At 49.7% G+C, this 27836-nt stretch overlaps 1 protein-coding gene across 1 annotated transcript; it reads right to left on the bottom strand.

Moving 5' to 3' along the window:
* Window positions 1–1589: 1589 nt before the first annotated feature.
* Window positions 1590–22384, bottom strand: IGFBP5 (insulin like growth factor binding protein 5). The gene is made up of 4 exons (XM_062498377.1): window positions 20927–22384; window positions 3372–3598; window positions 3089–3208; window positions 1590–2662 (listed from the first exon to the last, which is right to left on the bottom strand). The coding sequence occupies exons 1-4, from the start codon at window positions 21255–21257 to the stop codon at window positions 2531–2533; spliced, it is 810 nt and encodes a 269-aa protein (XP_062354361.1). The 5' UTR covers window positions 21258–22384; the 3' UTR covers window positions 1590–2530.
* Between the last annotated feature and the right edge of the window lie 5452 nt (window positions 22385–27836).

The raw sequence follows: 27836 nt of genomic DNA, 5'->3' as shown, positions 1-27836 counted from the left end.
AAAGAGGAAGAGAGAAGGAAGGAAGGGTCCTGGGAAAGGTGGTACTGGCCTATGACAGGAGGTTTTGCACAGGGATCAGCAAGCAGACAGTGTCAACAACGGTGTCCAGTGGCCCTTGGGGTTAGCTCCTCCTCCTCCTGCTGTCTTCATCCCATTCTTCACTCCTCTTGCACCCCACCACTCTGGTTAAACCAGCCCTGCTCCATCAGCCCTGCAGAGCCTGGAAGGGTCCCTCTCTCAGCCCCCACCATGCTCCCCTCCAACAACACATAGTTACCCCACTCCAACAGGCTTTTTTGGGGGCAGATCTGCGTTTGGTGGCACACTTCCTTCTTTTCAGCATGGGAAGGTGCTTTGTCCCCAGGCTGAAATGTGTTCTGCTGGGTCTCTGTGGAAGTCCATAGGCAAAACACGCCTCCACTGTTACTTGGAGGGAAATAACTGCAAGTGTCCAGTCCTGCCCTCCATCAGGGTAATATCCTGGTGGAGGGCCCACGGGGTGCTTAGAGGAGTACTGTCATCTCATGGGAGGCTACAAGGGCTCCCAACCTGTGATAGCAAGAAGCCTTCACCAGAACCCCTTAGTGCGAAATCCCCCTTGTCCTATCCCCACTGGTGGGGCCCAGTGGTGCTGTGAACCTCCATTTTTCTCTGCCCAGGTCCAGGAAACTCAAAGGGATTTACGGGTTCAGGAACCTTCCACCTGAGATCAACTGTGTCCTTTGGCCAGTGCTGTCTGCCAGCTCCAGCCACGGCAGTAGGATGTGGTTCCCAGCTCCCACCACAGCACACAGACCCCACAGCTCCTTTCCTTTCATTCCTTCTGTTAGCTGCAGGATCTCCTCCCAGCACCAACATTGTGGAGACCCTTGTCATGGATAAGCAAGAGGCAAGAGTCCCAAAATCAAATGCAAATGTTAAAAACAACAAATGAGTCAGGCAGGCAGCCGAGGGCTGTCCCAGCATGCCCAAGGCAGTGGGTCTCCATGGTACAGTGACTGCTGTCACTCAACAAGGAGCTGAGTCCCAGGTTAAAGGCAAGGGCCCATCACAGGATCTTACTGCAGGGAAAATGGGAATCGGCTGTGGCAACATGAGCAGTATCCTCGATTCGAAAAGATGGAGACTGGCATTTTCCTACCCATGGGGAAAGCTATAAACCAGCCTTAACAATAAAACATGATGAAACAAAGTGGAGGTTTGGGGTTTTTTTTCCCCTGGAGCAAACCACATTTTTGGCTGTGAAAAAAAAAAAATCTCCATAGTTGGTCATCTTTGCGGTGGCAAAGGGTGGTGAAGAGTTTTGGCCCTGATTTCCCCGTTCCCATGTAGGGATGCTTCAGTCTGAATAGTGATGCAGTCCTCAGTGTTGATGAGGTCCTGATTCCACAGGCACCGATGCTTCTCCATAACTCTGTGCCTAATCCAGCAGGTTATTATTTGTTTTTGAGAGGGGCAGCATATTCCCCAACTGCATATTACACTGAAAACTCCAGATTTCAAGGTGAAGTGTTGCAAGGAGGGAAAGCCACGTCGATGCACACACATGTGCACACAGGTGACGAGCACTTTCACACCTGGATGGACAAAGGTCAGAGTCCTGCTTGTCCCAGATAATTTCTGACCTTCCAATCAAGATGAACTGGACAGGAAAGGCTGTATTTCCTTTTGTGATGATTTTTTTTAAGTCCACAGATACTTTCTGAGAGTATTTGTGCTGTTGCAGGATCTGTGTTTCCCTCCCCAGCTTATCTCCAGACACAAAGAAAACAGTCCTGGTCTCCTCCCTTGCTGAAATCTGCCTGGAGAGGGGGCAGTCATTTGAGATGGAAATCAACTCAAGTGAGTCCCAGCAACATGCGGAGGATGCTCTGGAGGACTGCAAGGGGAATGCTGGTGGCCACGAGGTTTTTTCTCTCAAGACCCTTCAGAAATCAACTAGCTAACATGAAAAAAAAAATACAAAAATAAAAATTAACCTGCCCAAAACCCGTACTGGAAAATCACCAACTTGGAGAGCTTCCTACATCGGGGTGACCTCTGCTTGTGGCAGAGGGGTGCAGGCAGCGTTGGGGAGAGGTGCAGGACAGCAGAGCAGCCATGGCTGTTTTGTCTCTGGCTCTATCCTTTCCTTGCTGAGTCCTTGTTGTCAAAAGGCTGTTGTAGATTCCGAGTCCTCAGTTTCTTCAGGGTTTATTTTTCTCTCTTCTCTGTTCTTCCTTTTCTCGTCTTTCTTTTATCTTTTCTTCTCTTTTTTAATTTTCTTTTTTCTTTTTTCTTCCTTTTCTCTCTTTTTACTTTTCCTTTTCTCTCTTTTTACTTTTCCTTTCCTTACTTCTCTCCTTTCTTTCTTTCTTTTCCTTTCTGTTTTTTTTTCATTTTCCTTCCTTTCTCTTTTTTCTTTTCCTTTCTTTTTTTCGTCTTACATGAGATGAAAGGAATCGGAGTCCCGGGGCATGGGGAGGTGCAGAGGGGAGGGTGGAAGGGAGTCTGGGTAGATAGTGATGGGGCGGAGGGAGGGGATGCGGCTTCACTCCACATTGCTGCTGTCGAACGCGTGGCACTGCAGATCTCCGCTCAGGAAGTCGGTCCCCGGCAGCTTCATGCCATACTTGTCCACACACCAACACAACCCACGCTTCCGGCCCCGGGAGGGCTTGCACTGGGGAGACACCCAAGGGCAGAGATCAGGAGCTGGCCACCAGACACTGTGTGGCTCCCTCCCTGGGGATCAGGCCTCACTCCTTTCATACTCACACTCCTCACAGGCCTCACACTCCTTTCCAGCAATACAATCCCCATGGTAGGATCTGGCTCCTGTTCTCTGCTTTCAGCACATCTCTGTCCCTGCTGCTACCCCAGCCCAGGGTTCTCTGACTTTTCCCCCTCCCTCACCAGCTCCTTCAGGATGCTTGCTTCAGGCCAGATGGCACCTGGAGACATTAGCAAGGCCACCACCACTCCACCACCTAATGTGTCTGGAGATGCTTGCATCAACATCCTGACTAACCCAGCAAAGGAAAAAACTCCATCCTTCCCACCCAGGGCAGCAGCAGAGAAAAGCCTTCCTGCGTGGGGAACATCCTACCTGCTTCCTCTTGTAGAAGCCCTTGCGGTCGCAATTGGGGAGGTGGACAGCACGGGGGACCATCCGCTGGCTACTCTTCAGCTCCTGCAGGGATGCCTCCATATGCCTGCGGCACGGGCCCTGCATGCAGGGAGATCAAATGTGAGAAGGGGGGCACCTCACAGAACCTTCCAGCTGCAAAAGCCCCCAGGTCCCCCTGACTGGTGCCCATTTCCCAGGGGTAAAAGCTTCCTGCAGTCACCTTCCTATGGAAGCCTCACGGAAGGAAGGTGACAGCACCCACCAGCTCAAACTCCTGCCGGAGCTCGGGGATGACGACACGAGGGTGAGCCGTGTTCTCAGCCATGCCCACAAACTTGGCCAGGGTCAGCTTCTTCCGGCGGTCCTTCTTCAGGGCTTCAGCCTTGAGCTCAGAGAGGCGCCCATGCTTGGGCCGGTACGCCTTGGGTGGGTAGGTCTCCTCTGTCATCTCTGATGTGGTGGGTTCCTCATGCTCCCGGGACTCCCGTTCTGCAAGGGAAGTGGTGATGAGTGGGGCTTGCTTTTGCACAGAAAGCCTCCCGCCCAACCCCAGAGATCTTTGCATCAGACAGGATGAAAACAAATAACCAAAGGAATCCCTTTCCCAGCTGCTGCCTACAGCCCTGGCTTTATCCCACTGTGTGGGACTTCATAAGGTTTTTTGTGACCTCTGAGCTCCGGACAGGAAGGTGTCTAGAGGGCATGCAGGAGTAAGAGGTCTAGGATGCATTTCCACATACAAGAACCATCATTGTTTTTGTGGAAAAAGACAAGTGTGAGGGTCATCCTACCTCTAGGAAGGGCCAGGTGACACATAAATGAGGCAGAAAAGCCCCTGTTAATCCATGCTGAGAGGATTAAGTGAAAATTCATACTTCACCTTGCCTTGAGAAGGCAAGAGCACAAGCCAGGAATGCTTGAAGATGAGACAATTCCAAAGCCAAGGTCAATCACACAGCACAAGGCACCATGTGTCTGGGCAGACACTTCGGCAGTGATACCAAAGGTGTGGCTGACAAGTGCTGGGATCTCCAGGGTCCTCAGCTTGCAGTCCCACTCATGGGATCAAACCAGGTCCTATCTGCTAGCACACACCAAGCAGCCAGCAAAGCCAAGGGTAACACTGCCAAGTAATGCTTCCTGACTGCCACTGACAGGACTGACAGCAAAGAGAACCATGTTTAGGTTTTGTACATGACACCCATCTTCCTGTAGACCCCCCTGCATAACCTCTGCTGGCAGGATGCAGTCAGGAGCCCTGAGCAGTTATATATAGGAGCAAGCTGGTGACAGTCTAAACTTAGATGACTTGTGACATTTAGTACAACCACCAGAGTGAAAGAGGGTTATTTCTCAACTAAATCTGAATACATTTTTAAACACCTGAGGTTTCCGGTCTCCTGACTCCTGGGTCCCCAGCCGTGTGGCACTGATGAGAAGTTCGTGTTGGGACCAGCAAGTGACCATGAGGAAACTCACTGCAGCAGAAGGAAAGCATCAGAGTAGCTGAAATCTATCCCTGAACAGCATCTCTTGCATTTTTATGCCAGTGAACCCAGTTCATGCCCTCCTACAGGAGGGAAAAAGGCTCAGGATTAAAATAAAAGCAGATATACGCCCCCAACAAGGCAAACAGGATTCTTTCTGCAGACTGACTGCTTCCTGGAGCCCAGATGCAGCACCAGGAGGGAGAAAGGTGAAGAGGATGCCACTTCTGGCCAGGGATGCCGGAGGATGCCCAGCAGGGGGACAGACGAGATGCTCAGTGGCAGATGGCAGCGCCAGACTGTCACACACACCTCAGCTGGGGGGTTTGGAGGTGACTGAGCGGATAGGCTGGTCACTGGGTGCCTGGGCCAACCACAGCTACAAGTCTCCTATTCCTCCTTGTCAAGGTGACCTTGCACTCTCCCAGCAAAAAACTGAAAGTTTCTCATGGCCATTTATTTATCAAAGTGGCCCTTTGTTTTTTCTGTTTCCACAAGAACAGCACTGGATCAGCACCCCCAACTCGACACTCTCCTTAATGCCAAGAGCAACATAAACAACCCCCTGCCCCATCCCCAGGACTCATGTGGCTCCCCAGGATGGGATCATTTTGCTATTTTTTCCAATGATGCTCATATGCTTGGGGTTTTATTGGTTGCTGCTGGACTCAACTTCCCGCACAGATCAGGGCACCTCTACTTCAAGAGGATGACAGACAGGGGATAGAGAAGAAATTCAGTAAACTTGAGTAAACGGAATAAATTACTTCCCAGAGAATGGAACAATACAAGGTGCAGCTGAAGTGCATCCTTTGCCTCAAAAGATATTCTGGCAACTCAAGGTCCGAAAGAAGAACAGAGGCATCTGCAATGACTAAGCCCTTCTTATGGCAGTGAAACACGCTGTGTTCTGTCCCAGGAATCCCCTCTGGCACCGACTTCCAGGGCTGGAGAAGGTGCTGCCAGAGTATCTCCCTGGGCTGCCCTACAGTAATAAGGGGAGGGAAGTGTCACATTGGTGCTGGCAACCCCCCAGTAACACAGGAGTGGCACAACTCATTACCTCTGCAATAACTAATAAGTGAAGCACAGCTTCCTAGGGTAATCCTAATAAATAAAGCCAAATAACAAATAAAGGATACAAGGCAAGGAGGATTCCGTCAGAAAAACAGAACAGGGTGTCCAGTCCCCAGGACTCACCATGCAATGGGTGTTTGCAGCAGCTCAGACTGCTCACATGGTCAGCAGCTTTACCCTCTTGAAATCACCTTATCCCTCTCTCTGCAAGCTGTCAGCGTGCCACAGTGAGCTGGGGACTAATGTGTATCCCTTTCAGAAAGGCTAGTTGGGAGTCACAGGAGTCCTGTGCTCTTGCAGACAACTGATGTGCACTATAAGCTGCCGAGATCTTGAGTCCAGTGCTTTCTGCAGGGCTGAAAAAGCACCTGGAACTGACCCCCCCTGGCATGCATGTGTTCCCCCTCAAGTAGGAACATACGCTTGGGATGTCATACAACAAGGGGTAGAAGTGATGGGACTCCTCCATCTGTGACTCAGCAGTGGTGTCAAGTTTGGGTCTTTCTATCTCAGTTATAACTCCATGGATTCCTTGAAGGGATCCCTTTCCTCCATCCTCTTATGTTTTTTATAGCCTAATTTCCTTCAACAACAAGGCTGATGCAACCCCTTCTAAGAAGCCAATTTTGACAATCTGAAGGGCAGAGGTCTCTGACAGAAACTCCTGACAAGCTCTGGGCAGTGGTAAGGGGCCTTCCCAGTGCCAAGAGGAGAAGGAAAGGCAGAGCTGGGGCATGCAGCACTCATGTAGCCCCTCCCTTCTCTTCCTAGCTGACCCATCCACCTCAACCTGCAGCTGCCCACTGCTGCCAGACCAGACACTCACATCAGCATCTCCAGAGCTGCTGCACCCACCTGCCCGTTATCCACCAGCTCATTCATTAACCTCTGTCTTCCCCCAGGCTGGCTCATGGCAGGCAGCATTTGGCACCACTGTGCCTCCATGCCTGAGGAGATGCTGGCAGGAGCAACGCCCAGTTTCCCCAAATGAGCCCTACTTGTGTTGAAGACTCATGAAGGAGTTCAGGCTGGAGTTCCTCCTCCCTCACTCTCAGGTTCTAGCCTGCCACACAGCCCCTTCCCACCCACTCCCATCTGCCTGCTGGTCTGGTGGCCACCTGCAGAGGCAAAGCTGCCTCTCTCTGGGGCCACAAGGTATAGACAAAGCACATTGCATCCCTGTGAGCTTAGGGCATGGGCAGGAAGGCCCTGCTCATGATGTCCCCATATGAGGGATAGTGGGGAGCAGGAGGTGGGTGGCTTGCACAGCTCCATTCCTTCTCCCCACAGCTCAGGAGGGGATCACCTCCCAATAGAGGTCTCAAGCTTACTGGCACAGAAAAATGACATGGAAGAATGACATTGCTAGCCAAGCTGAGGATGCCTGGCTAGCTGGGAGGTGGCACATGAGCTGTAGCCACCTCAGAGGGATGTTGACCCTGCAGCCAAGGCAGGACACTGAACTCAACTCAGAGCCACCGCATGGCTTCATGTCTGGTCTGATCCACTGTTGCCCAGGGAAAGAGGGGCAAACATCTAGAAAGGCTCTTGACCCAGGCCAGGCCAAAAGGACTGTGCTATTGATATCTTAATCCATGAGCCCTGGGAAGCAGAAAATACCCACAGCAGAGCATGGGCTGCCCTATGCCCTGGGTTGAGGCATAGTGTCTTCTCCCCATTCCAGGCTAGCCAGAAGAAGCTCCCTAACAGGAACCATTTCCAACCATTCCCTACAGAAGGGAAGGGGAGTAGCAAAATACCAGGCACTGTTTCTAGGAAGCCACAAATTGGTCCTGTCTGGCTGCCTGCTGTCCTTAAGAGATACCACCTAAAGCAGACTACACATCATCCTGCCCCAAATCAAAACCCAGCCTGGTGGTCCTGGGCTTCAGATGCTTTGGACCCATGTGAGGTCCCAGTAAGGTGGTGGGTGTAGTCACATGGGGGCGTGGAGTGTATGCATCCCTGCATCCTGACATCCCTGCATCCCTGCCTGCTGACATTACAGAGTGGAGCATGAAACTTTTTCCAAATGGCTGGGAGGCTCAAATTTTTTATAACACATTTTCATTGGTTTCTGGCAGAAAGGATCTATTGACCGCTGCTTCTAATGAATCATACTCGTTACAGCCACAGCCCACTGCTAGAGGACTTGCTGTCCTGTCCAATACCACCCCCAAAAGCCACATGCACCTAAGAAGTACATGCACAACCACAGCACAGCCCTGCTAAACAGCCCTCTTGATTATTATCGTGATCATTATTGTTTACAGCATAGGCACTCACATAATACACCACTTAAACAGGAAGGTATTGAAGAAAGACTTAATGGGGATCTCAGTTAAACCTCTAGCACAGGAACAACACAAATGCCACTTGTGGAGACCTTGAGAATTTGCCCAGTCCTTCCTCTGCCCCAAACTCAGCCATGTCTGTTCAGAGGTGCTCAATGCATACGGGGCTTATACAGGAATTCTGTTCTTAGGTACCTGGCTGGTTAAAACCCTGAGTATTTTTCCCAGCTGCCCTTCCCATTTGTTACCACTCCAGAGGAGGGGACATACTTGACCTACACCAAAACTTCCTGGTACAGGCAGGCAAATTCCTCCCTGACCTGGACTTGCACCTGTGGCCATGACAGGAAAATAAAAATTCCTCCTTCCTGGTCAGCACACAGAGACAGCCACTGTGTTTGCATTCTCAAGAAGCAGGCAGGGAAGGGATAACGAAGGCAGGGAAGGGATAACGAAGGCAGGGAAGGGATAACGAAGGCAGGGAAGGGATAACGAAGGCAGGGAAGGGATAACGAAGGCAGAGAAGGGATGCAAAGAGAGGAGAATCATCTAATCTTGCACCCTTTGGCAGCTGGAGAGTACAACTGAGCAAAAGCATTCCAGAACTCCCCAGAGGCCACCAGACTCAGCCCAGGCAGAAGCCCAGGAGGTTTCACCCGCCTAATGAAGAACATCTCGCTTACATTCCCATCCCAGGCACAGCCCCCAGTGCAGCACTGACCAGCCCCCAGCCCTGCTGGGGTGGTATGTGGAGCGGCCCAGGCTCTGTGCCTGGGCTGGGGTCACTGCTGAGACCACCGCCCTGGTGAGGTCAGGCAGTGAGCTCAGGCGGCCGCCCAGCCCAAGGCCATCTGGCACCCACTGGAGGCAGAGCAGCCAGGGATGAGGATGGAGGCTCCAGCCAGTCCCTCCACTAGCCCAGGGTGTTGTCTGCCGGAGAGCCAGCTGCAATGTGCCTTGGACTTTGAACGAACTTTTGTGCTTTGGTGGGGTCTTGGCATCAGGCCGGTGCAGTCTATCTGGTAGGGACTGGCAAGGGAGCGTGCTGGTAATGCTTGCAGGTGATGAGAGGCTCAGAGGAGACACCACACGCCAAGAAGGACAGAATAACAGCAGCCCTGCTGGGACTGCCACCTCACCTCCCACAAGCCTCTGCAACGTGCAACAGACACTTAAAACAAATCTATGTCACATTAACACCCAAATGCTAACACTGAGGTGTTCTGGATGGCCAAACTCCATGTATAAGTCATTGCAGAGATGCTGCACCCTCCAAATTGTGACCAGCCCCATCATTTGGCTTGGGTGATGATTTTAGGGTGGAGCAGAAGTCCAGTCTCCTCTCCTGTGATTCCAATGATCATGCTTAGGCCTCCAAAGGTCTAAAGTTAACAAAGGGGTAACTCCTACCACCTATTTAGTCATGGTCTCCTTGCAGCCTGTGATGTAGTTCCCATAGGACAAGCAGTTTTGCAGATGCAGGAGCAGTAGTAAGAAAACACAGAACCTATTTCCTTCCCTGGGAATTAGAAACTTCAACAGCTGCCAAAGGCAGCAAAACACTTTTGTGATTTGCAAAGTGTGGAAGGAAGTCCTCAGCAGTCAAAGCACTGTGAAGTGCTCCCAGAAACACCCACTCTGCCCCACCACACACAGTCACCTATCAAAGACAGATGATCAGAATCCAATCAGTCCACGGCTCAAAAGCCATACAAGCATTAGGAAGAGGGGCTCCAGGGTATTCCAGTATCTTATACGCCTTTGACAACATGGTAGAAGTTGATGAGACCTCACTCCCTCATTCCACTGAGACACCTTTTAAGGGAGGGATATGGATCAGTAAGGCCAAGCTCAGAGAAGAGACAGAAAAGCATCCAGAGAGCTGGCTTGGAAGGCTAGGACTTATCTCCATTTAATTAAGCCAAGAGCCAAGGAGGATGCTTGGGAACAGTTCAGGAATACCTGAAGAGCCTCAGAGAACAGGCACTGATGGCAGAGAGATGTGCTGTTCTGTGGCTTTTTTTTTAGGTTATTGTTTGGGCTTTGCTGAACTAGCCTGGAAGACCAGCTCTTTCTCAGGTGATTAATGTCTCCTCAGCAGAAACCTGCGGATGCAGATTCTGCTGTATCAGCCAGGGCTCACCTGCAGAGCGTGAATATCAGGTGCTTGGGCTGCCCCCAGGTTCACATACGATTCATGGGAAAGAGAGATCATCATCCTGATGACCTCGGTGTCTTCACACAGAGCTGGATGGAGGAGAAATGCAGCTCAGCATGTGGGAAAGGAGCTCTCAAGGGAACCAGCTCTGGTTTTGGTCTGCTCTGGAAGTGCACGACCTATCTGTAGGAGTGTATCTCTGGGTCAGAACGACTTTGCAGTGCCAGCAAATGCCATGGAGGTGGGAGAGGTACATCTATGGGAATTGGAAGCTTAAGGAAATATCTGTATTGATATGTGCCAGATGGTACTTTTCTGAGTTGCTCTTCCTTACTGCAGTCACAAAATAGAACCGTGAGAGCAACTCTGTAGAGCAAGGAGAAAAGCAGGTTTGGTTGTGGGGAGCTTCATGATGGAAGCTCCTTCCCTACACATTGCTAGCTGTTAGTTCAGCAGTCTCCAAGCATCCATGCTGTGCTGGAAGAGCCAAGCTTGGGCACCAGCTGATGGGCTAGGCTGGTGCTGCCTTAAGATTTAAAAACAAAGACTGTGGCTGAACAGAAAGTGTTGTCTCTTTCCAAGGACTTCCCAAATCTGCTTACAATCAGTTCTCCATGCAGGTGTGGGAGTTTGCAATGCACATATAAGATACGCCAAGCCCAGGTGAGGATCTGAGTCAACAGGCAGTATAGCCAGAGACCCTGGGTTCTCATGACAATGATTTCTGTCCAAGAGAGAACCCAAAATGTCTAACCAATTAAAGAATTGGGAAACTTTTCAGAGCTTCATCCTCCAGTAAGATGATTAACAAACCTCCATCCATTTAAATTAAATGACGCTGATGTGCACCATCTTGTAAAATTGCAGGCACTCTGTTGCTAGATAGCTGCTTATATCAGCCTGACATTTCCTGAACAAAGTCATTTTCCAGAGAACTGAACTGGCAAGTGGAGGGGAAGGAAGTACTGCAGGACTAGATTTATATCAAGAAGCTCCTGTTGCTGATGCACTGATGATAGGAAGATAAAACATATTTCCTTCACATCATCTGGAGACTGCAGATGTTCCCCATTCCATATGCTGAAACTGCAGAAGAAGCTGAGAACTGAATTATGACCCACAGAAAACTAAATAAATCATCTTTCAATATCAAGAGTAACCAAGACATATTTTTCCTTCCTGGAAAGTATGAAGTAATTCAGACTTTCTTAGTCTCATATCTTTTCCAAAAAAAATCCACCCTAGTGGCTGATTTCACTGGTTGCAATAAAGGAGGCAAAACCCATACCAAGCTGCCAAGAAACTAAGAGCAGAAGAGATTAAAAAAGGAAAACTCAGAGAAGACTGCATGACAGTCTCTGCATAACTGACACTGAGGGTGAGGAAAATCTGGATTAGCTCCTGAAAGGCATAATTGAATTATTTACCAGCAGTTTCTCCATGGGGCTTATTTGTGACCAAAAGATGAGAACACATATGCTTTAAGGTTTTCTGAAAGAAAACTAAAGGTTGTTTGATCATCTGACCACCAGAGATGACTTGGAAAAAATCTTCCTGTGCCTGCAGAAATGAAGGAGATGTGATGGGTTGGAACCCTAAAATTTCCATCAACTGTCTGGCTGTTATTCTTGCATGAAAAACAAGCAGGCAGGGGGATGTTCGGGATGCAGGTAGCTCAACATCAGCAGTGGAGGAAGTGTAACTAGGGAGAAGGAGTAAGTAATTTGCCCTGGTGAACTACGTGAGACTTGTCTTTAAAACTCAGGTGAATAGTGGTATCAATATACATGAGACATCAAGAAACCTGGACCTAAAAGCAGGTGATGCGAGGTTGCTGATGCTGTTTCGGTTTCTGAAATCCAAATCATATTAGAGACAGGTGCTAAGAAGGCCTTAGAAGCTGACCCATAACCAGAGGAGTGCTGCTGGTGGCTATCAAGATCTGGGATGTCAGTGTGGATATTGTGGCTTTTTATCTTAGGAACAGTATGAAATTAAGAGGAAAATTGTATATTAAAGGAGAGGATCCTGAGAATAGGATGTCCTACCAAAAATGCAGACACTGAGGTTATGCAGACGCTAAGCTCTCTGGTCTGCTTACAGATGAAGGTGGCTTTTGCCTTTTGGACAGGGTTTTGAATCTGATTTTGTTTCATGTTGAGCAGAAGTTTTAACAACTACCCTACTGGAACTGAATCCAGGAAACATTCCTGCCAGAAGCAGGTGGTCTCCATTCCAAGATCTGTCCCCACAGATGGTTACTGAGAGTCTCTGTTGTTCTCAACAGCAGTCAGAAACTGCAAGAGCCAAGAAAGCCAAACCCTTTGCTCACACAGAGAGGAAAAGGCCCATCAAGGTGGGGTGTGAGATGAACCTGTGCCAGGTGTTGGACAAGAACTGTTACAACACCAAAAGTATTTCAGGTGTGCAGCTGTGATTGCAAACTCCAGCCTAGCCTGGATTAACTTCTAGGCCTTCAGCCTCACTTTCACAGTTTTGCCTTAAACCAGATGTAAAAGCTGTGTGAGATAATCCACCGCTCATCTCTGTGTCAGCACCAGATGACACATCATCACATGCACTGTCCATCCGACTATTACCACCTCTGAGGGATGAGATTTCCAGCCTCTGCCCTCAGGACTCCTTTCTTAATGGCTCCTTCTCTCAGAAAGCCTTTGTCTGCAGTAGGCCTGGATGTTATTTAATATCTCAGTCCACCTAAGTAGGATCACATAAAAGTGATCACATTCACACTCGAAAAATATTGATGAGGAGAAATTTGCCCAAGCTTGATCCTAATGGATGACTCTTGCCTCTCTCAGCCATTTTCTACCCTGCACCACTGCATACACTAACATTTTGGTCCAACACAATGCAAAGAGGCTTTTGAATGTTAAAAAATCCCCATGGATCTCTTGATGGACAGAAGGGCACAGACCTCCATGTTGGGGTCTGAAATTCCATGAAAGACAACTGATCACCCCTTGCCACAGGTCTGGAGCCTTTCTGGAATGATAAAATCCTTGCTGCACTTTGTTGTTTCTCCTGCAACCTCAGGCCACTGCTGCTTTTGCAAAACCAAATAACTGGCCACTGAAATGGTTACTAAATGATGCAGCAAAATTTCACCCACATCTACTATTTCATCAGGAAAGAAGGATACACAAGTAAGAGCAGTAACTGTATGTCGCTTTGTATTTAGATAAAATATCTGAAGACATACATGTAGCTGTGGCAGCATAACTGACAGCTGGACAGGTATAAGACATGCAATTCTTCCCTAGAAAACTTTTCTTCTTTTCCAGCATCTCCTTTAAATTAGGAAGTGAAAGCCAGGTTCCATAATTTTTACTGGCTTATTTAATTACAGATTTTCATCATTAGTCTAACACATAACATCTGATTTCTTAAGCATGAATAATAAATGGCTCTGCTGATTTAATTGTCCTCTGATGAATCCCATCTGTATTTGGAAAAATAAAATATTTCTACTGTTCTTCTACAAAAAAGAATTATGCATCTTGGCCAACTGTGCCCCCAAAGTTACCTTTAAGAAACATTCCTTCTTCTGTTTAGCTAGGCAATCATTTCCCTAAGTATCTGTCAGGGTTACTTTCTTGCCCTTAAATAGCAACCAGACAAGTCATCTCCATCAACATAACAATTATCTCCATCATCAAGCCAGCTGTGTCCATCCAACAAGCAAACAAACCAAACTGCAACAACAGCCCTCCAGGCTCAAAGCTGCAAAGAGCTCTCCAACTCTACCAGAGCCAAGAGCCTTTGCTTTGGCCCCACAGTCCTTCAGGACTGAGGCAGATGGCTCCCATTGAGGGGAGAGGTGCCCAAAAGCCTTCTGCTCTCTGGCCCTAGAGGAAAGGTGCTCAGCATCCTGCAGGATCAAAGCCTGGCAGGCTAACAGGGAACAGTGTGCCTGTTTGCTGTGGGAGATACTGACCCCCATTCCCACATTCTGCATGGAAGAGACAGTACCACTGGGGTGGAGTTACAGTAAAAAATGATGGGAATATCAGAGGGATCTGGAGAATAAGGACAATAATGAGAGTAAGGTCTTGTGCACACACACACACATGAAATGCCCGCTGACTTCACAAGACTAAATTTAACATGCCTCCTCAAAGTTTAATCTGTTGACCAGAGTATCTCTCTCACACTTCTCCTGGAATCATCATAGACAGAAGACTTACCAAAACATGCTGAGAAATGGATTCCTTGAGAGCAAATTTGCTCACATCAAATCACTCAGAGTCCCAAATTTCTGCAAACACATTATGCTGGCTCCTGCTGGGATTAACTTCAAGCAGTGGATTGACATGAACACTAAGGGGTCCCCTCAGATCACTAGCATCAAAGAGCCACCTCAAAAACAACATCTTGCTGAGAGTTGCCTTGGATACACAGCTGAAGGAACACAGCATCTTGTGGGGGTTGAGTGGTGAGGGGGTGGGGGATGTCACCATCCAGACCCTTCCAGGATGACCTGAGGCATGAATCATGAACTGTGCCCAGTGATCTTAAATGGGCAGCCCCGGGATCCAGGAGTGCTGGCACAACTGCTGCCCCGCTCCATGTCCTTGCCCTGTGTACTGCCCTGGGGAGACCCAGTGGGCCAGGTTTTAGGGGATTCCAGCATGGGGGTCAGGTATCTCTCTCCTCACCAGCAGAGCCTCCTCATACTTTTGGCTATTCCTGTCATGATGATACACAGATAATACCTACTTTTTCCCTGTAAAAAACCTTATAAATGACTAGGTGATTATCAGGCTGGCTGGCAGTGAGTTCACACAGGCCAAAGATGATCTCTGGATCATCTCTGACTCTCTGCATGCATCATGTCTTTCTTTGGGTCCTGTAGCTTCCTCTGCTCAGTGCTGGATGCCGTTTCTCCTGCCCTCAGCTGCTACATTTCAGCAGATGTGCCATCTTTTCCCAGTTCAGTTCTTCTTTCACACCTTCCTGAAGTCCAGTCGTTGCTGCCTGGGCATGGAGAAGTTTGCAGGATTCCAGAGACCTCAGTGCCCCTGGCACCATCTCCTTTCACCTACAACACCAGGCACCCCTGCCCTGGCAGGTGGACCACCCATCCTTTGCAGTCACAACTTCACACCTTTGCTGTGGAGAATTTGCTTGCTTGACATGGGAAAATCTGCCCTCAGTAAATCTCTAAGTATATTATCTTAGTCTAGCCAAAAAACACAAACCACCTTCAAGCACAGGGGGTGAGTTTGGATCCACACAGCTGGCTGAGAGGAGGATAAATCTTGCATCTATCTCCTTCCTCACCTCCCATTGTTTGATATGCTCACCTGGCGCATCTAATTTCTGAGCCCTCAGTGGGAGGACAGGATAGGCTGATGTATGCCAGTATCTGATCTTCATGGCAAAATACGATGTGCCAGACAACCAGAACCCCTGCATCTAAGAGAGGTTTCTGTGTGCTGCCTGGAAACCATTCTGCCTCCAGAGACAAGAATGCTCCGTGTGTGTGCTTGCACGCATTAAATGTTTATGCAGGCGTGTGTGGGCGTGTGAACACGGGTACATGTGTGCATATGCTCACACGCATATCTTCTCTGTGTATATTAATCCTGCTGCTCTGCAGCCCACATAGAGGGGCAGGTGTGTTCCAGCCAAATTCGCAACTTACATCTGGCCTTGAATTTGCACTACTAAGTGCTTGGGTCAAAAAACAAAACAAAACAAAAACCCAAAAAACAAACAAACAAAAAACCGGAGGGGGAGGGGGGTGTGCGGAGGGCAGGATTTGCTGAGCCATGAGCGCTTTTATCTGCCCTGTGCTCAACCAGCTGAGAGGAGGATGGCAAGCTCCGGAAGGACTGAGGTTCCTGCCACCCTTCCCAGGCTGCTCCCAGGATTTTCAGAGTGCATGAGGAGTTTTGGGAAACGCCGCAGCCGCGCGGAACTCGCGGCGGTCGTTAGGAGGAAGCAGAGCCCCGCGCTCCGTGCGCGCCAGCGCCGGCGCCGCCTCTCCTCCTCTGCCTCCCCCTCTGCCCTGCCTGACACGCGTGACAAACTAAGCCACGCAAAGCACTGGCGGACGTCTTGAAGCTGGCGCAGAAGATACCCTGTCTTTCCTACCCCCTTTTGTCAAGCCTGAGGGGACGCCCCGCAGTCAAGCAAACGCTTCCAGTCGCACAGGACTGCTCGTGTCGCTGACGTGCCAAAGCCGCGACGATCATCTGGGCTCGGGCTGCCGCTGCTGCTGCTGCTCAAGTATGACACAAGGAGGCACAGTGGCCTCCTCCAGCATCCCTCAAGTTTGCAGAGCCTCCCGTCTGAGACCAGCCCCTGCTCTCCGTTGCGTTGGTGCAGGCTCAGGAGGGGCTCGCTGCACTGCCCTGGAGCGAGTCCAGGGCTGTGGAAGCTCGGGGCCAGCTCTATCACTCATGCAGCACGCACGCACAGAGCCACGTCTTTTCTCCGGTGAACTCTGCTGGCACTCGGCAGGAATTTCATTTGGATCAACTACTTAATATTCTCTCTCCTTCCTCAGAAACCAGGCTGCCGAAAAATCCTTCCAGCCAAGGCCCCTCCTTTCCTGTTTGAACCACCCCATCCTTTCCTCCCCCGTACACACACACACCGCAGAAACCCAGCTCTCTTGCTGGCACCTGATGGATTTCTCTCTCTCTCTTTTTAAAATATATTGTTATTGAAACTCCAGATCAAAAGAAAAATGGAGATTTTCCTGTTTTGTGCCTGAGGTTTTGCAGGCCTGTTGATACTAGCTTTCACCCTGACAGCTTCGAGCCGCTTTGCACAATGGACCCGCCGCTCGCACCAGCCCGGTCCCTCCCGGAGTGACATGTGCACAAACCCGCGCATCCCGAGCGCCCTGCTCCCCTGACCCCTGCTGCCCTGACCCTCACCCTCACCCCGGACCTCGGCACGGAGCTGCCCACCTGCCTTGCCACATCCCCTCTGCTCACCCCTGAAGCCCTGCATCCCCAAATGTAGAGCGGGCAAGTACGGGGAGGGGGGAAATATGTTGGGGAGCAACAAAGGACAGGACCAAACACAAGCTGAAGAAAATTTGGGCTCAGCAGTACTCCTCCTCCACCTTTCAGCTGACGCAGCAAAGATGATTTTCTTAGGGCTAATTCTGCAAACCCTCCCCCCTTTCCCCTCCTGGTTATCGTTGGCTCACGGTTTCATGAGGAAACTTGCCAAGTCTTGCTTGCTTTCTAGAAAGAGAGCAGGAATGAGAGAGGAGGAAATATTTGACAACCTTTGTTTTTCCATGAGCCTTTTTAGGGCAGCAGGCTCCAATCTGTGCCCTCCGCTCCCTGGTGCTCAGCCTGACCTTGCTGTCTCAGCAGGAGGAAGTCTGGCAGGAGCACAGGGGAGAAAAATGGAAAGAGGTGGTATATTTCAAAGGAAACCTAAACAAAACAGAGAAAACCCAGAATTCTGCAGCCTGTGCCATAAATGAAGCTCATTCATGTTTTTTTTTTGTTTTTTTTTTTTTACCAGGAACAGTCAATTTCAGACGTGATATTTGGCTTTCAGTAAAGGACACTGTCTGACTGTTGTGGGAGGAAGGACTACAGGGACCATCCTGTCAGTACCTACATATCCATCTTCTTAAAACAAGTCCTACTAAGGCTCTTTAATCCCACACTTGCTTTCATTTCAGACCTCTGAACAAACCAGGAGGACATCCTGCTCATTACCTCTAATATTCCTCAGTACCACTGTGCCCAGCATACATATGAGGAAACAGAAGCATGGTACCTGCAAGCATCTTGTCCCTGGGCAGGACACCTGCTCTACAGGAGAGCTAAGCCTGGCCTCGCAGGTTCTGGCTCTTGCAGTGCTGCTCAGTGCATTCCTACCCTGTACATAAGGAGGATAGCATCTGCAATTTTAAACTTGGCCAGCATGAGGGCAGAAATAGATAGAAATTAAGTTTGATCTAGTCCTCACCACTGTCACATAGTTTATTTTGCAGAGTGCTGATTTTTTTTCTCAGTGGTTCGCAGCTCAGGGCCAATTTTGGTCATTGATAAATGAGAGGGCCAGGCCAGCTTCCCCAGTGCACTGTCCCTGTGCTGCTGGCCAAACTGGCAGAGGCCAGAAAGTTCAAGTCAAACTTCATTTCTTTTCTTGCCCTGTTGCTTAGAAACATGCCTATGAAAATATACTTTGTTCTCACACGCTACCAGTCGAATGCCATGTGACTTTTTTCTCCCCTCTCCCATCCTCAGCAATTCCTGATTTATTTTTTATTTCTTTTTTGCAATTGTATAAATCTCAAAAGGAGCCTGCTGGTTTCCTGTGGCTTCTTGCAGCACCCTTTCCCATCCAGGCTTATCTGCTGTCTGTGAACAAAACCTGTCGAAAAAGAGGCCCCTGTGGCACTTGAGGAGTCCAAACTGGAAGTGCAGGTAGTGCCGGGGGGGTTGGTTTGCACGACAAACCTGCCACCGCTTTCCTGTCCCTTTCCTTGTTCATTCAACAGGTGCTCCCCATCCCAAGAAAGTCAGAAGCAGCAGAATTACAAGGGACCTGGCTAAAGTTTTCACACAAAGCACCTGCTAAGGGAGCAGTTTCCTTGGGAAGCGTGAGGCAGGTGAAAAAGAAGGATATTCATGCTGGGAGCCAAGCGCCAAAGCTTTTTCAGGTGTCTGTATGGGTCACCCTCAGCACAGGTGCAGGGATGGGCCCTGCTCTCTTGCTGGTTTTCAGCTGAATGGCTTTGCCTTCCTGACCACACTGCCTGCCCCTGGCCACGCACACACACGTGCAGAGTAAATAAACACCAGGATGACGTGCTCTGGGATCCTTCGCCTATCTCTGCTGACAGTGGTTACTGCACAGCTTCCTGAGCTCCACGGCAGGAACGTGGCTCCTGGCCTCACCCTCTGCTTCCTGTGCAGGTCAGCTCCCAACCCTCATCCCTTACAGCTGCCCTTCAAAAACCCAAGCTCAGCTTTGCTGTTTCTGGCTGATTAAAGGGAGTTTGGACATCTGATGTCATTCGAGGGAGGGGGGGAAGTTATTACACACAGAAATTTGGTTTTGCTCTGAAGGATGGTGCGTAGCAACGCAACCACTGCCTGAAAGCAGCAAAGGGGAAAAATAATAAAAGCATCATGATTTATTAGGTGGTAGAAAGGAGAAAAGGATTCCCGTTGTATTGGGTATAAGCAGACACTTGCTAACAAGTAGAAGTGACTGTTTCATAGACCAAAAAATGTGAGGGCTTCTGTTTTGGTTGGGTTTTTTTTTGCCAAGTGGTTCCCCGGACATACAGACACCCTCCCTACCTCCCCTTCATATGGTGGCAGAAATACAGATGTATTTGGAAGAATATAGGGAATCTGTCCTCACATGAGCTACAGGATTCAGAAATGGGAGTGAAGTAAGTGTCAAAAGGAAGGAGCGCTTTTCTCATGCTTTTGTCACATGCAAGGTCCAAACACTTGAGAAGCTTGGCCTTGCACTGCTGCTGCTGTGCTCGCCTTCATGCTTGCTTTTAACCTGTTCTTGTCTGTTATTAGCCACACCACCATTAATTTTTGCAAATGCATATCCTGTCCCTAATGCACCTGCTCTCTTAGTCTCCCTGAGCTTAAAGCCCATCACCCAACAAAGATGTGCAGCAGCTGGCAGACAGAAAGAGCGGGCTGTAGTGATTCCAAGGAGGAAGTGTGAGGCAGAGCAACAAACCTGGGGGTGGCTGAGGACTTTGGGAACAGGGCTGCTGGTTGAAAGGAGATGCCCTGCTCTCCTCTGTACTTCAACCTGCAGAGATGAGCTCGAGCCCCAGAGCAAGGTGGAGGATATGGTGATAGAAAGTTGTCAGGGACAGGGTTCCAGGAAAGATGTAAAGGATGCAGAGTGCATCTGGGAAGTGGGGAAGAAAAACCCTTCAACTGGAGATGGGACAATCACGAGGCGATAATGGAAGGCAGGGTGGGGGGAGGCTGTGAGATGATGCAACAGGAGGTTTGACCAGAGCACAGATGGAAATGAAGGATGGGAAAAGTGGCAGGGGGCATGGAAGAACAATTAGGGGGATGGAAAAGTACCCAGAAAGATGGAAAAGCAACCGTGGGTGTGGATGGAAGAACAGCTAGGAAGACTTGGAAGTAGCTGAAAAGGTAGAAAAGCAATAGAGGGGTGAAAGGGCAGCCGGAGAAGTGGTGGTGGTAGAGAAGCAGACAGAAAAGATGGAAAAGCTACTGGGGGCTTAGAAAAGTTGCTTGTGGGGGAGGTGGGGAGAAGAGAGAATGGGGAAATTGACAGAAAGATGGAACAGCAGGCAGGGTGTGTAATTCTGTGAGAGAAAGAGCGAAGTCAGGCAGAAAGGCAGAAAAGTAGCCGCAAAGATGGAAAAGCAGCTGGTGGTGGTGCAGGGGAATGGAGGAGCCGGGAAGGCGAAAAAGCACACGGCGGGGGAGGGGATGGAAAACCGGGAGGAAAGATGGAAAAGTAGCCGGGAAGGCGGCAAAGCAAGTGGGGACATGGAACAGCACCTGGGAAGATGGAAAAGCAGCCGGCGGGATGGGAAACCAGCGGCGGGGGCAGGGAAGAGCAGCCAGTGGGAGGGAGCAGAAAAGCAAGCGGAATGATGGAAAGGGAGCCGGAGAGACGGAAAAGCAAGCGGAGGGTCATGGAAGAGCACCCGGAACGAAGGAAAACGAACGGGGGAGCTGGCGGTGGGGTGGAAAAAGCAGGCGGAAAGATGGAAAAGGAGCCGGCAAGGCGGAAAAGCATCCGGGAGAGCTGCGGATGGAGGAGCGGGGTCACTCACCGGCCTTGGCTTGCTCTCGGTAGCTCTTCTCGCTGAGGCAGACGGCGGTGCCGTGGAGCAGGGCGTGCAGCGGCTTCTCCTCGCCCTGGCGCGGGAGGCAGCGCAGCCCGCGGGCGCAGCGCTCGGTGTAGACGCCGCAGGGCTGCCCGGCGGGCAGGGCGCAGGTGAGGCAGCAGCCGCAGCCCGGCTCCTTCACCAGCTCGCAGCCCAGCGGCGGCGGCGGGCAGAGCGACAGCGCCTTGGCATCGCAGGGCTCGCACTGCACGAAGGAGCCCAGGCACCGCGACAGCCCCGGGCAGGCGCCCAGCAGCACCAGGAGCCGCAGCAGCATCGCGGCGGGGATGCTGCGGGACGGGGCGCGGGGGGCTGCCGGGAGCGGGCGGCGCTGGCTTTCCGCTTGCCCCTTCGGGGGCCAAGGGAAAAAAAAAAAAAACAAAACAAAGAAGAAGAAAAAAAATAAAATAAAAAAATTAAATAATTTTAAAAAATAAAATTCAAAAAGGAAAGCGCAGCCCCTGCTTGCAGGCGCCCCACTCTGGGGGTTATTATCGGGGTGCAAGACCTTTCTGCTTTTCTTTTGGCGTTAGGGGAGGGGGGACGTCTAGATTTCCTTTTTTTGTCTTTTTTTTCTTCCCCTCCCCGTTTCTCCTTTCAGCTTTTTCTCGCCTCGAAAGGGGGAATTCGCACCGCGATCCGCGGGAGCGCAAAAAAAGAGGGAGGGTAGGAGGGGGGAAAGGGAGCGAAGCCTGCAGGGGTTGCACAGCCTACAGGTTGCAGGGGGAGGCGTGGGGGAGCAGGGGTGTTTGGGGAGGTGGGACGGCGATTTCACACACTCACTCACGCACACACTCTTCCCAAAGGGCTGGGAGGAGGCAGGTTGGGAAGGGAGCAAAGTTCCTTGAAAACCAGTGTCCTGCTAATAATGCATCAAAGCAGTCAAGAGGAGAAGGAAAAAAAAAATAAAAAACAGAACTCAGGAGTGGGAAAAGGGGATGCAGAGCTCCCCTCCCTCTTCTTCTGCAGGAGGAAAAGTCTCTCCCGACGCAGCGAGCTGCTGGGAAGCTTGGTATGAAGCAAAGTTGTGTTTCGATCGGCTCTGTTCAACTCTCCCGCTTCCCTCTTCCAAGATTTGCAAAGGAAAAAAAAAAAGGACCAAAAGAGTAAAAAAAAAAAGAAAAAAAAAGTTTTCTGCAAAGTTAGAGTTTTTTGTTGCAAAGTCGGCAGAGGAGCGGTAAAAAATCAGGGGGAAAGAAAAAAAAAAAGAGGAAAAAAAATCCACTTTGTAGATCTCCCAACACTTTTCCCCTGGAGAAGTTTCTAAAGAGACTGAATACTGCAGAACAGGCTGTCTTTTAAATAGACTGCCTCTGGCTGCCTGCCAGCCCCTCGCTGCAATTTGAGATCCCAATGACACCTCAGCTTGACTAGGTGCCAGCAGCGAGGGCCCTATCAGTGCGCGCTCGGGCCGTGGGGGTGGGGTGCGCTGCTCTGACTTCTGGGCTTCAAACCTCGGGCACTGATCAAGGATAATATTATGAGGAGAGACAAGGGGAGGAGGAGGGGGAGGGGGAAGCCGAGGACCGAAAGGGGAGGGAGGGGGGAAAGTTCAGATCTTCACCGTTTAAGGGGAAAAAAAAAAAAAAAAAAAAAAAAAAAAAAAAGCAAAGGGTTGCCGTTGGGTTGCAGGGCAGCAGGGAGACTGGATGGGAGAGGTCAGGGCTCTGAGTTTGGGGAGGAAGTGGGAGATGGAGTTATCAGGGCCTGATCTTTGGTGCTGTACCCTGTGCTGGTGGGGCGTGGAGCCCGCCTGGTGCCCGGGTAGCGGGCGGGCTGCGAGCCCCAAAGGTGAGCAGGGGAGATGGCTGGGTGCCTGCCAGCGAGCTCCTGCCGCCCGCCCGGGCCCAGGAAGGAGCCTTTGTGTGTGCAGGCTGCCCAGCCCTCCTCTCCTGTCCCTCTGCCCCCGGCGAGGTTTAAAACCGCGGTGAGGCTGTGCCGGGGTGCGCCCCTGACACCCCTAAGCAGCAAGGGTTAACGCTGGCCGGACAGTGAGAAGAGGGAGGGCTGGGCTGCTGTAAGCACTGTGTTAGATTCCTCTTTGGAAAAGTTCGCTGTTGCTTAGGGCATGCCAGAAAATAAGGGGAATTTTGCCATGTGAAGTCCAATTCGCACGTTTTAGCTCATTCTTATGCCTCTTGCCCCGCACAAAATGGGGGGGTGAGAAGAAAGAAAAAAAAAAAAACCAAGCCAAAACGCTTTGCAGTGCTCATCCCCTGTCCTGGGCAGCTTGGAGTTTGTTGTCTTTTGTTCCACCGCTGCATTCCTCAGGGTTACAGTTCTCCCGGCCCTGGTCCTTCTCACTTGCCTCCCTTAGTTCTCATTCATCTCTAGGAGCAGGGAAGCTGGAAGCGTAGGGGAAGGAATCTCCAAAACTGGGGCGTGCAGCCCCCGCAGCGGTGCTCAGTGTTACACCTGGAGCAGGGGGTGAGCACAACCAAGGGTGGGAGTCTGCTCAGAAGCTCCAGCACGGATCTACCAAGGCAGTGGGAAACTGAAAGGGATCAGCTAATGCTGAGTGAGGTTGATGCGCGATTCAAGTCAACCCCCCTTCCACACCGGCACACACTCCTCCAAAGCTTCATATTCCCCAGGTTTCTTTTTAGATCAGTGATCTGTGCAGCTGCATTGCATGGATTTTGCCACTAGAATGCACCCTTATCTATGGTAAGAGGACGGATGGTTGCTTAAAAGCATTAACTCCTTCTTCTCCAAAGTTTCCATCTTAAGGCTTTCTTTGCACCTTTCAGGTGTTCCATGTTTTACTGCCTTTCTACCCCATGTGGACTCATTAGAAAGTATCAAATTCCTCCTGTTCTTACCACTTGCCCTTCAAAAAAAAGAACATTTCTAAGCTTGGTTGGGTGTGAGTTTTGAGTTTTCCCCAGAGATTTTATTTATTATTACCCGAATCTCTGTGCTTAGACTGCAGTTAACGAAAAAAAAAAAAAAAGGCACCTTTAAAGTAAGAAAAGCACTCCCCAGGGGTTTTATCTTGAAGTGCTTTAAAATGGTTTCTCCAGTTGACACTTAGGGCTTTTACAGCATATTAATTGCATCCTGCCGCTGTTTTTTATGAGAATCTGCCACTGGTCTGAATGGGTGCTTTGCAGAAAATATCACCAGGCAGAGAGTGAGCACTGTTCACCTGGAGATCTGCAAGCACTTTGTGAGAGGGCTTAGGGCAGGAGAAAAATGGCTTTTCTCATTCTCTCATCCACCCTGTAAGAAACAGAGTGCCCTGTATTAATACCTGGTACAGACACAGTGAGAGTATCTGAGGGGTGGAGGAGAGGTTTCACTCCCACTCCTACCTGCGAGACACAAAATGGTGAGGCATGCAGAGAACTGCCTCCATCAAGCCCAGCTGCAAGCCCTGGCATGGGAGGCTTGGGCACGGCTGGATTGCCAAGGGGCAGAGATCCTGCAAGGGATCCCAGGGGAAGCTGCTCTAACTCAGGGCTGTCCGGGAAATTTCTCCTGGGCCAAAACCCAGGTCATGTGAAGTTGTCTTGCAGCCACCCTCGTTTCACTCCCGTGCTGTGCAGACACTCATCCACAAAAGCTTGCCTGGAAACTGAGTCGTGTCCTCAGCCAGAAAATTTTAGCCAAGAGAGGTGCCCTCTTGGCAGGATTCCCCCCATTTTATGAAAGTAGTCTCAGCCATGGGGATCTTAGGGCTGCCACCTGTACTGAACCACTGAACCAGCACCTGGGATGGAGTTACAGATAACCCCTTGGTCTGTGCTCCCTTCATGCTCTTCACAAGGTCTGTCTTTATGGCATCTTCTGCTGACACCAGAAAACCCCCCCTACCCTGGCAACATAAGACAGCCACAGGACAGTGTGCAGCGTATGGCTGGCCGTGAGCTGTAGGAGAACCTGCAGCTAACAAAGATCACATTTCTCCTGGCTTGTGCTCTTCCAGGGGAGATCACAATCATGTTTTATGTTTATAAGACATACTCTCTTATTTCAAGGGAGTGAACAGAGAGAGTTCAGAGGAAACCAACGTTCCTATTAGTGTCTTCTAGTGTATTTCATTGCTACAGGCTCTGTCTGTTACATATCGCTCTGCTGCAAAAAGAGAAATAATTATTTGGAAAGCAGTTATTGTTCTTAACATATCAGATATGTTACACTTCATTACGATGTCTCATAATAATGAAGTCTCAGTAATATGCAATAGCTCTGATTTTCCTGGGTATGATGAAGAGGATGGAACATATACTCTAATCAGTTTGGGCTAATCTGTGTGTTTTGGAAGCACTTAGAACATTAAAAATGTTCAGGCAATCTAGAAAGATTAAGAACTGAATGACAGATACAAAAGTAAGATACTTTTTTCTTCTCCCTCCAAAACCACTGTCCGGTTTTTGTAGCTCTGAAACTCATTAGCAAAATAATGCTAATACAGGAGAATGTATTATTTTTTTTTTTCCATGAGCAAGCATTAAAAAACACTGAATAGTTGTGAAATCAGGTGCCTGAAGCATCGTTCTGAAAAAAAGAAAAAGCTAATATTTCTACAATCCTTGGAGGGAAAAACGACAAGCAACAGAAGTAGAGCTGATGGGACAAGTCTGAGACAGAAGTGCAGAATGGAGAGATGAACACCAGCAGGAGGTGCAGATATCCACACAGTATTTCACTTTGTAGGGAGACTACACTGAGTGTCAAAAGTAAAATGTGATTTCTTCCCAAGATATTAGTTCTTCCCTTGGACAGTGACTTCTTGCTTGCGATGATAACCCCAACAAGTGTTCACAGCTTCGTGCTGGAGCCCCTTCCAGCAGGATCCCGCAGCCCATCCCACAGCAGTGGATGTAGTAGAGCTAGCGAGGGCTAGGTGGCATACTGGATACGTTGGAGTCACCTCCAAGGACTTCCTTCCACATCCAGCAAGGGTTAGGCTGAATGAAATTATCTCTTTGCAAGCAGCTTTCTGTGTCATTAAAAAAACAAAGCAACCGATGCTTCCAGTGAAGACAGCATCAATGTTTTGCTTTCTAACATGCCTCATGGGGGTATCAATTTTAAACCGCATGTAGAAATGGAGTCTCCCCCCACCAGATCAGCGCTTGGGTGTTCTGCAGGGCTGTGTTGGCTCTGTTTCACATTATCAGGGCTCAGCTGCCAAGATTTCCAGTGGTGACGGGTGACTGGGGTGCCTCCACCTCCCAGTGGCCCACATGGGTCAACTTGGGGTGCAGAGTGGGGGGACTCAGTAAGCGAGGGACATCAGCTCCTGGGCATCAGGGGGTCCTTCCTCAGAGACTTTCACAAGGACTGAAGCATAAAGGCTATACTGGATGTTTAAATGATAAAGGCAGAAATAGCTCAGGGGACAAATTCCTCTTGCCTGAGCACAGATGAAATTAATTTATTCTGCTAACGGGGAAAAGACAGATGTTTCATCACAAGCAGACAACCGAGGTTCCCCTTTGCACCTTCCTGGCCGGAGTGGAGGACAGAAGTCATTGTGTTGCTGGTGGCTCTCAAGGACCTGAGTGTGGGGCGAGCAGTTCAGTGCCCCTCCCAGCACCGTGCATGGTCCAGCAACAAGTAGGGCTGTGAGTCTCCTGACCCACTGGCCATTCATGCCATGGCCGTGGGGCCACCTATGTTCCTGCTGCCCTGGGGCATTGGAAAAGTGCAGTCTGGCTCTGGGGAGAGATGCTCAGTGACTGGGGATGAGTTGCAAAAGAAGCTTCAATTCCCCTTATGTATGCGACAGGACTGCTGAGGCTTTTGTGTTCTCAGAGAGAGAGTGGACTTACAGGGCTGTCTTTGTAAGTGGCTGGAGATCTTGTCAAGGTGCTCTGCAAGCTGGAAATATCCATGTGATTCACTCGCTTTCCACCTCCACCTTCCCCCGCTTCATGCTGCCCACATTGTTTTTTTGTTATTAATTGTTTTAGATTCAGACAATGCCTCTCCTTTGGCCTCAGGCAGACACACTGGCTGAATCACTAAAACACTTTAACACACATCTGCTGAGGCAGCAAAACTCAGTATCTCCTCTCTTTTTCTGCCTCTCCAGTATCACAGTCAAAAGGTGACTGAGACACAAAGTAGATCTGAAATTGGCTGAAAAGGGAAAGTGCTCCCAGCTGAAGTGCAGAAAACACCTGCATCTAATAAAAACAAATGAGAAACATCATCAATAACCAGGAGAAAAAGTAGTGTAAATAAAGAAAGAGTATAAATTCAGATGATCTCTGGGAAATTTGAACAGATGCCCTAGTCTGCTGTCTTCTAGAGGTATTGGCTAATTATTTACCTTGTAATGCAATAAAATACGGGGGTTGCTGTGTCTCTCTAGCGTAGTCTCGGGTGCTCTAGAAACCTTGCTGGTCATGTTGATGCCATGGTGATGGACGACACAGAAATATGATAGATTGTTGCTGGGACAGGAGAGGGGCATCTCCTAGAAGGAGTTGTCCTAAGAAGGATACTCCTTTCTCCCTGTGTAAGGTTTTACATATTCTGAGTACTTGGATAATGATTCAAGGTAGAAAATATGTTTGGAGTTGACTGAGAATCTTGAAGTCCCTTACAGGGTGTGCTGGGTGGAGGTGGGATGTCCTTTGCCTCTGTGGTCATGTACCTGCTGCTGGCCCCATGAACAGCAGTGAGGAGTACTTTACCTCGAGGAGATGACTCCTGACTGTGACCTCCCTCCAAGCCTGCTCTGTGCACGTTCATTCCTGAACCTTTGCATAGCGCCTGAGGAGCTGGCATGAAAATACCCTCTTGGAGCCCTGCTGATTTCATTTTTTCTTTTTTCATCTTTCAACCACTCTGGATTCCCTTCTGCTCTGTGCATGAGCCAAGATGGATATAGGCTTTTCAT

The sequence above is a fragment of the Cinclus cinclus genome, chromosome 9, assembly GCF_963662255.1.
Source record: "Cinclus cinclus chromosome 9, bCinCin1.1, whole genome shotgun sequence".
NCBI classification, from domain to species: Eukaryota; Metazoa; Chordata; class Aves; order Passeriformes; family Cinclidae; genus Cinclus; species Cinclus cinclus.
The sequence above is the reverse complement of the archived record's forward strand: the minus strand, read 5'-3'. Positions and strand labels throughout refer to the sequence as shown.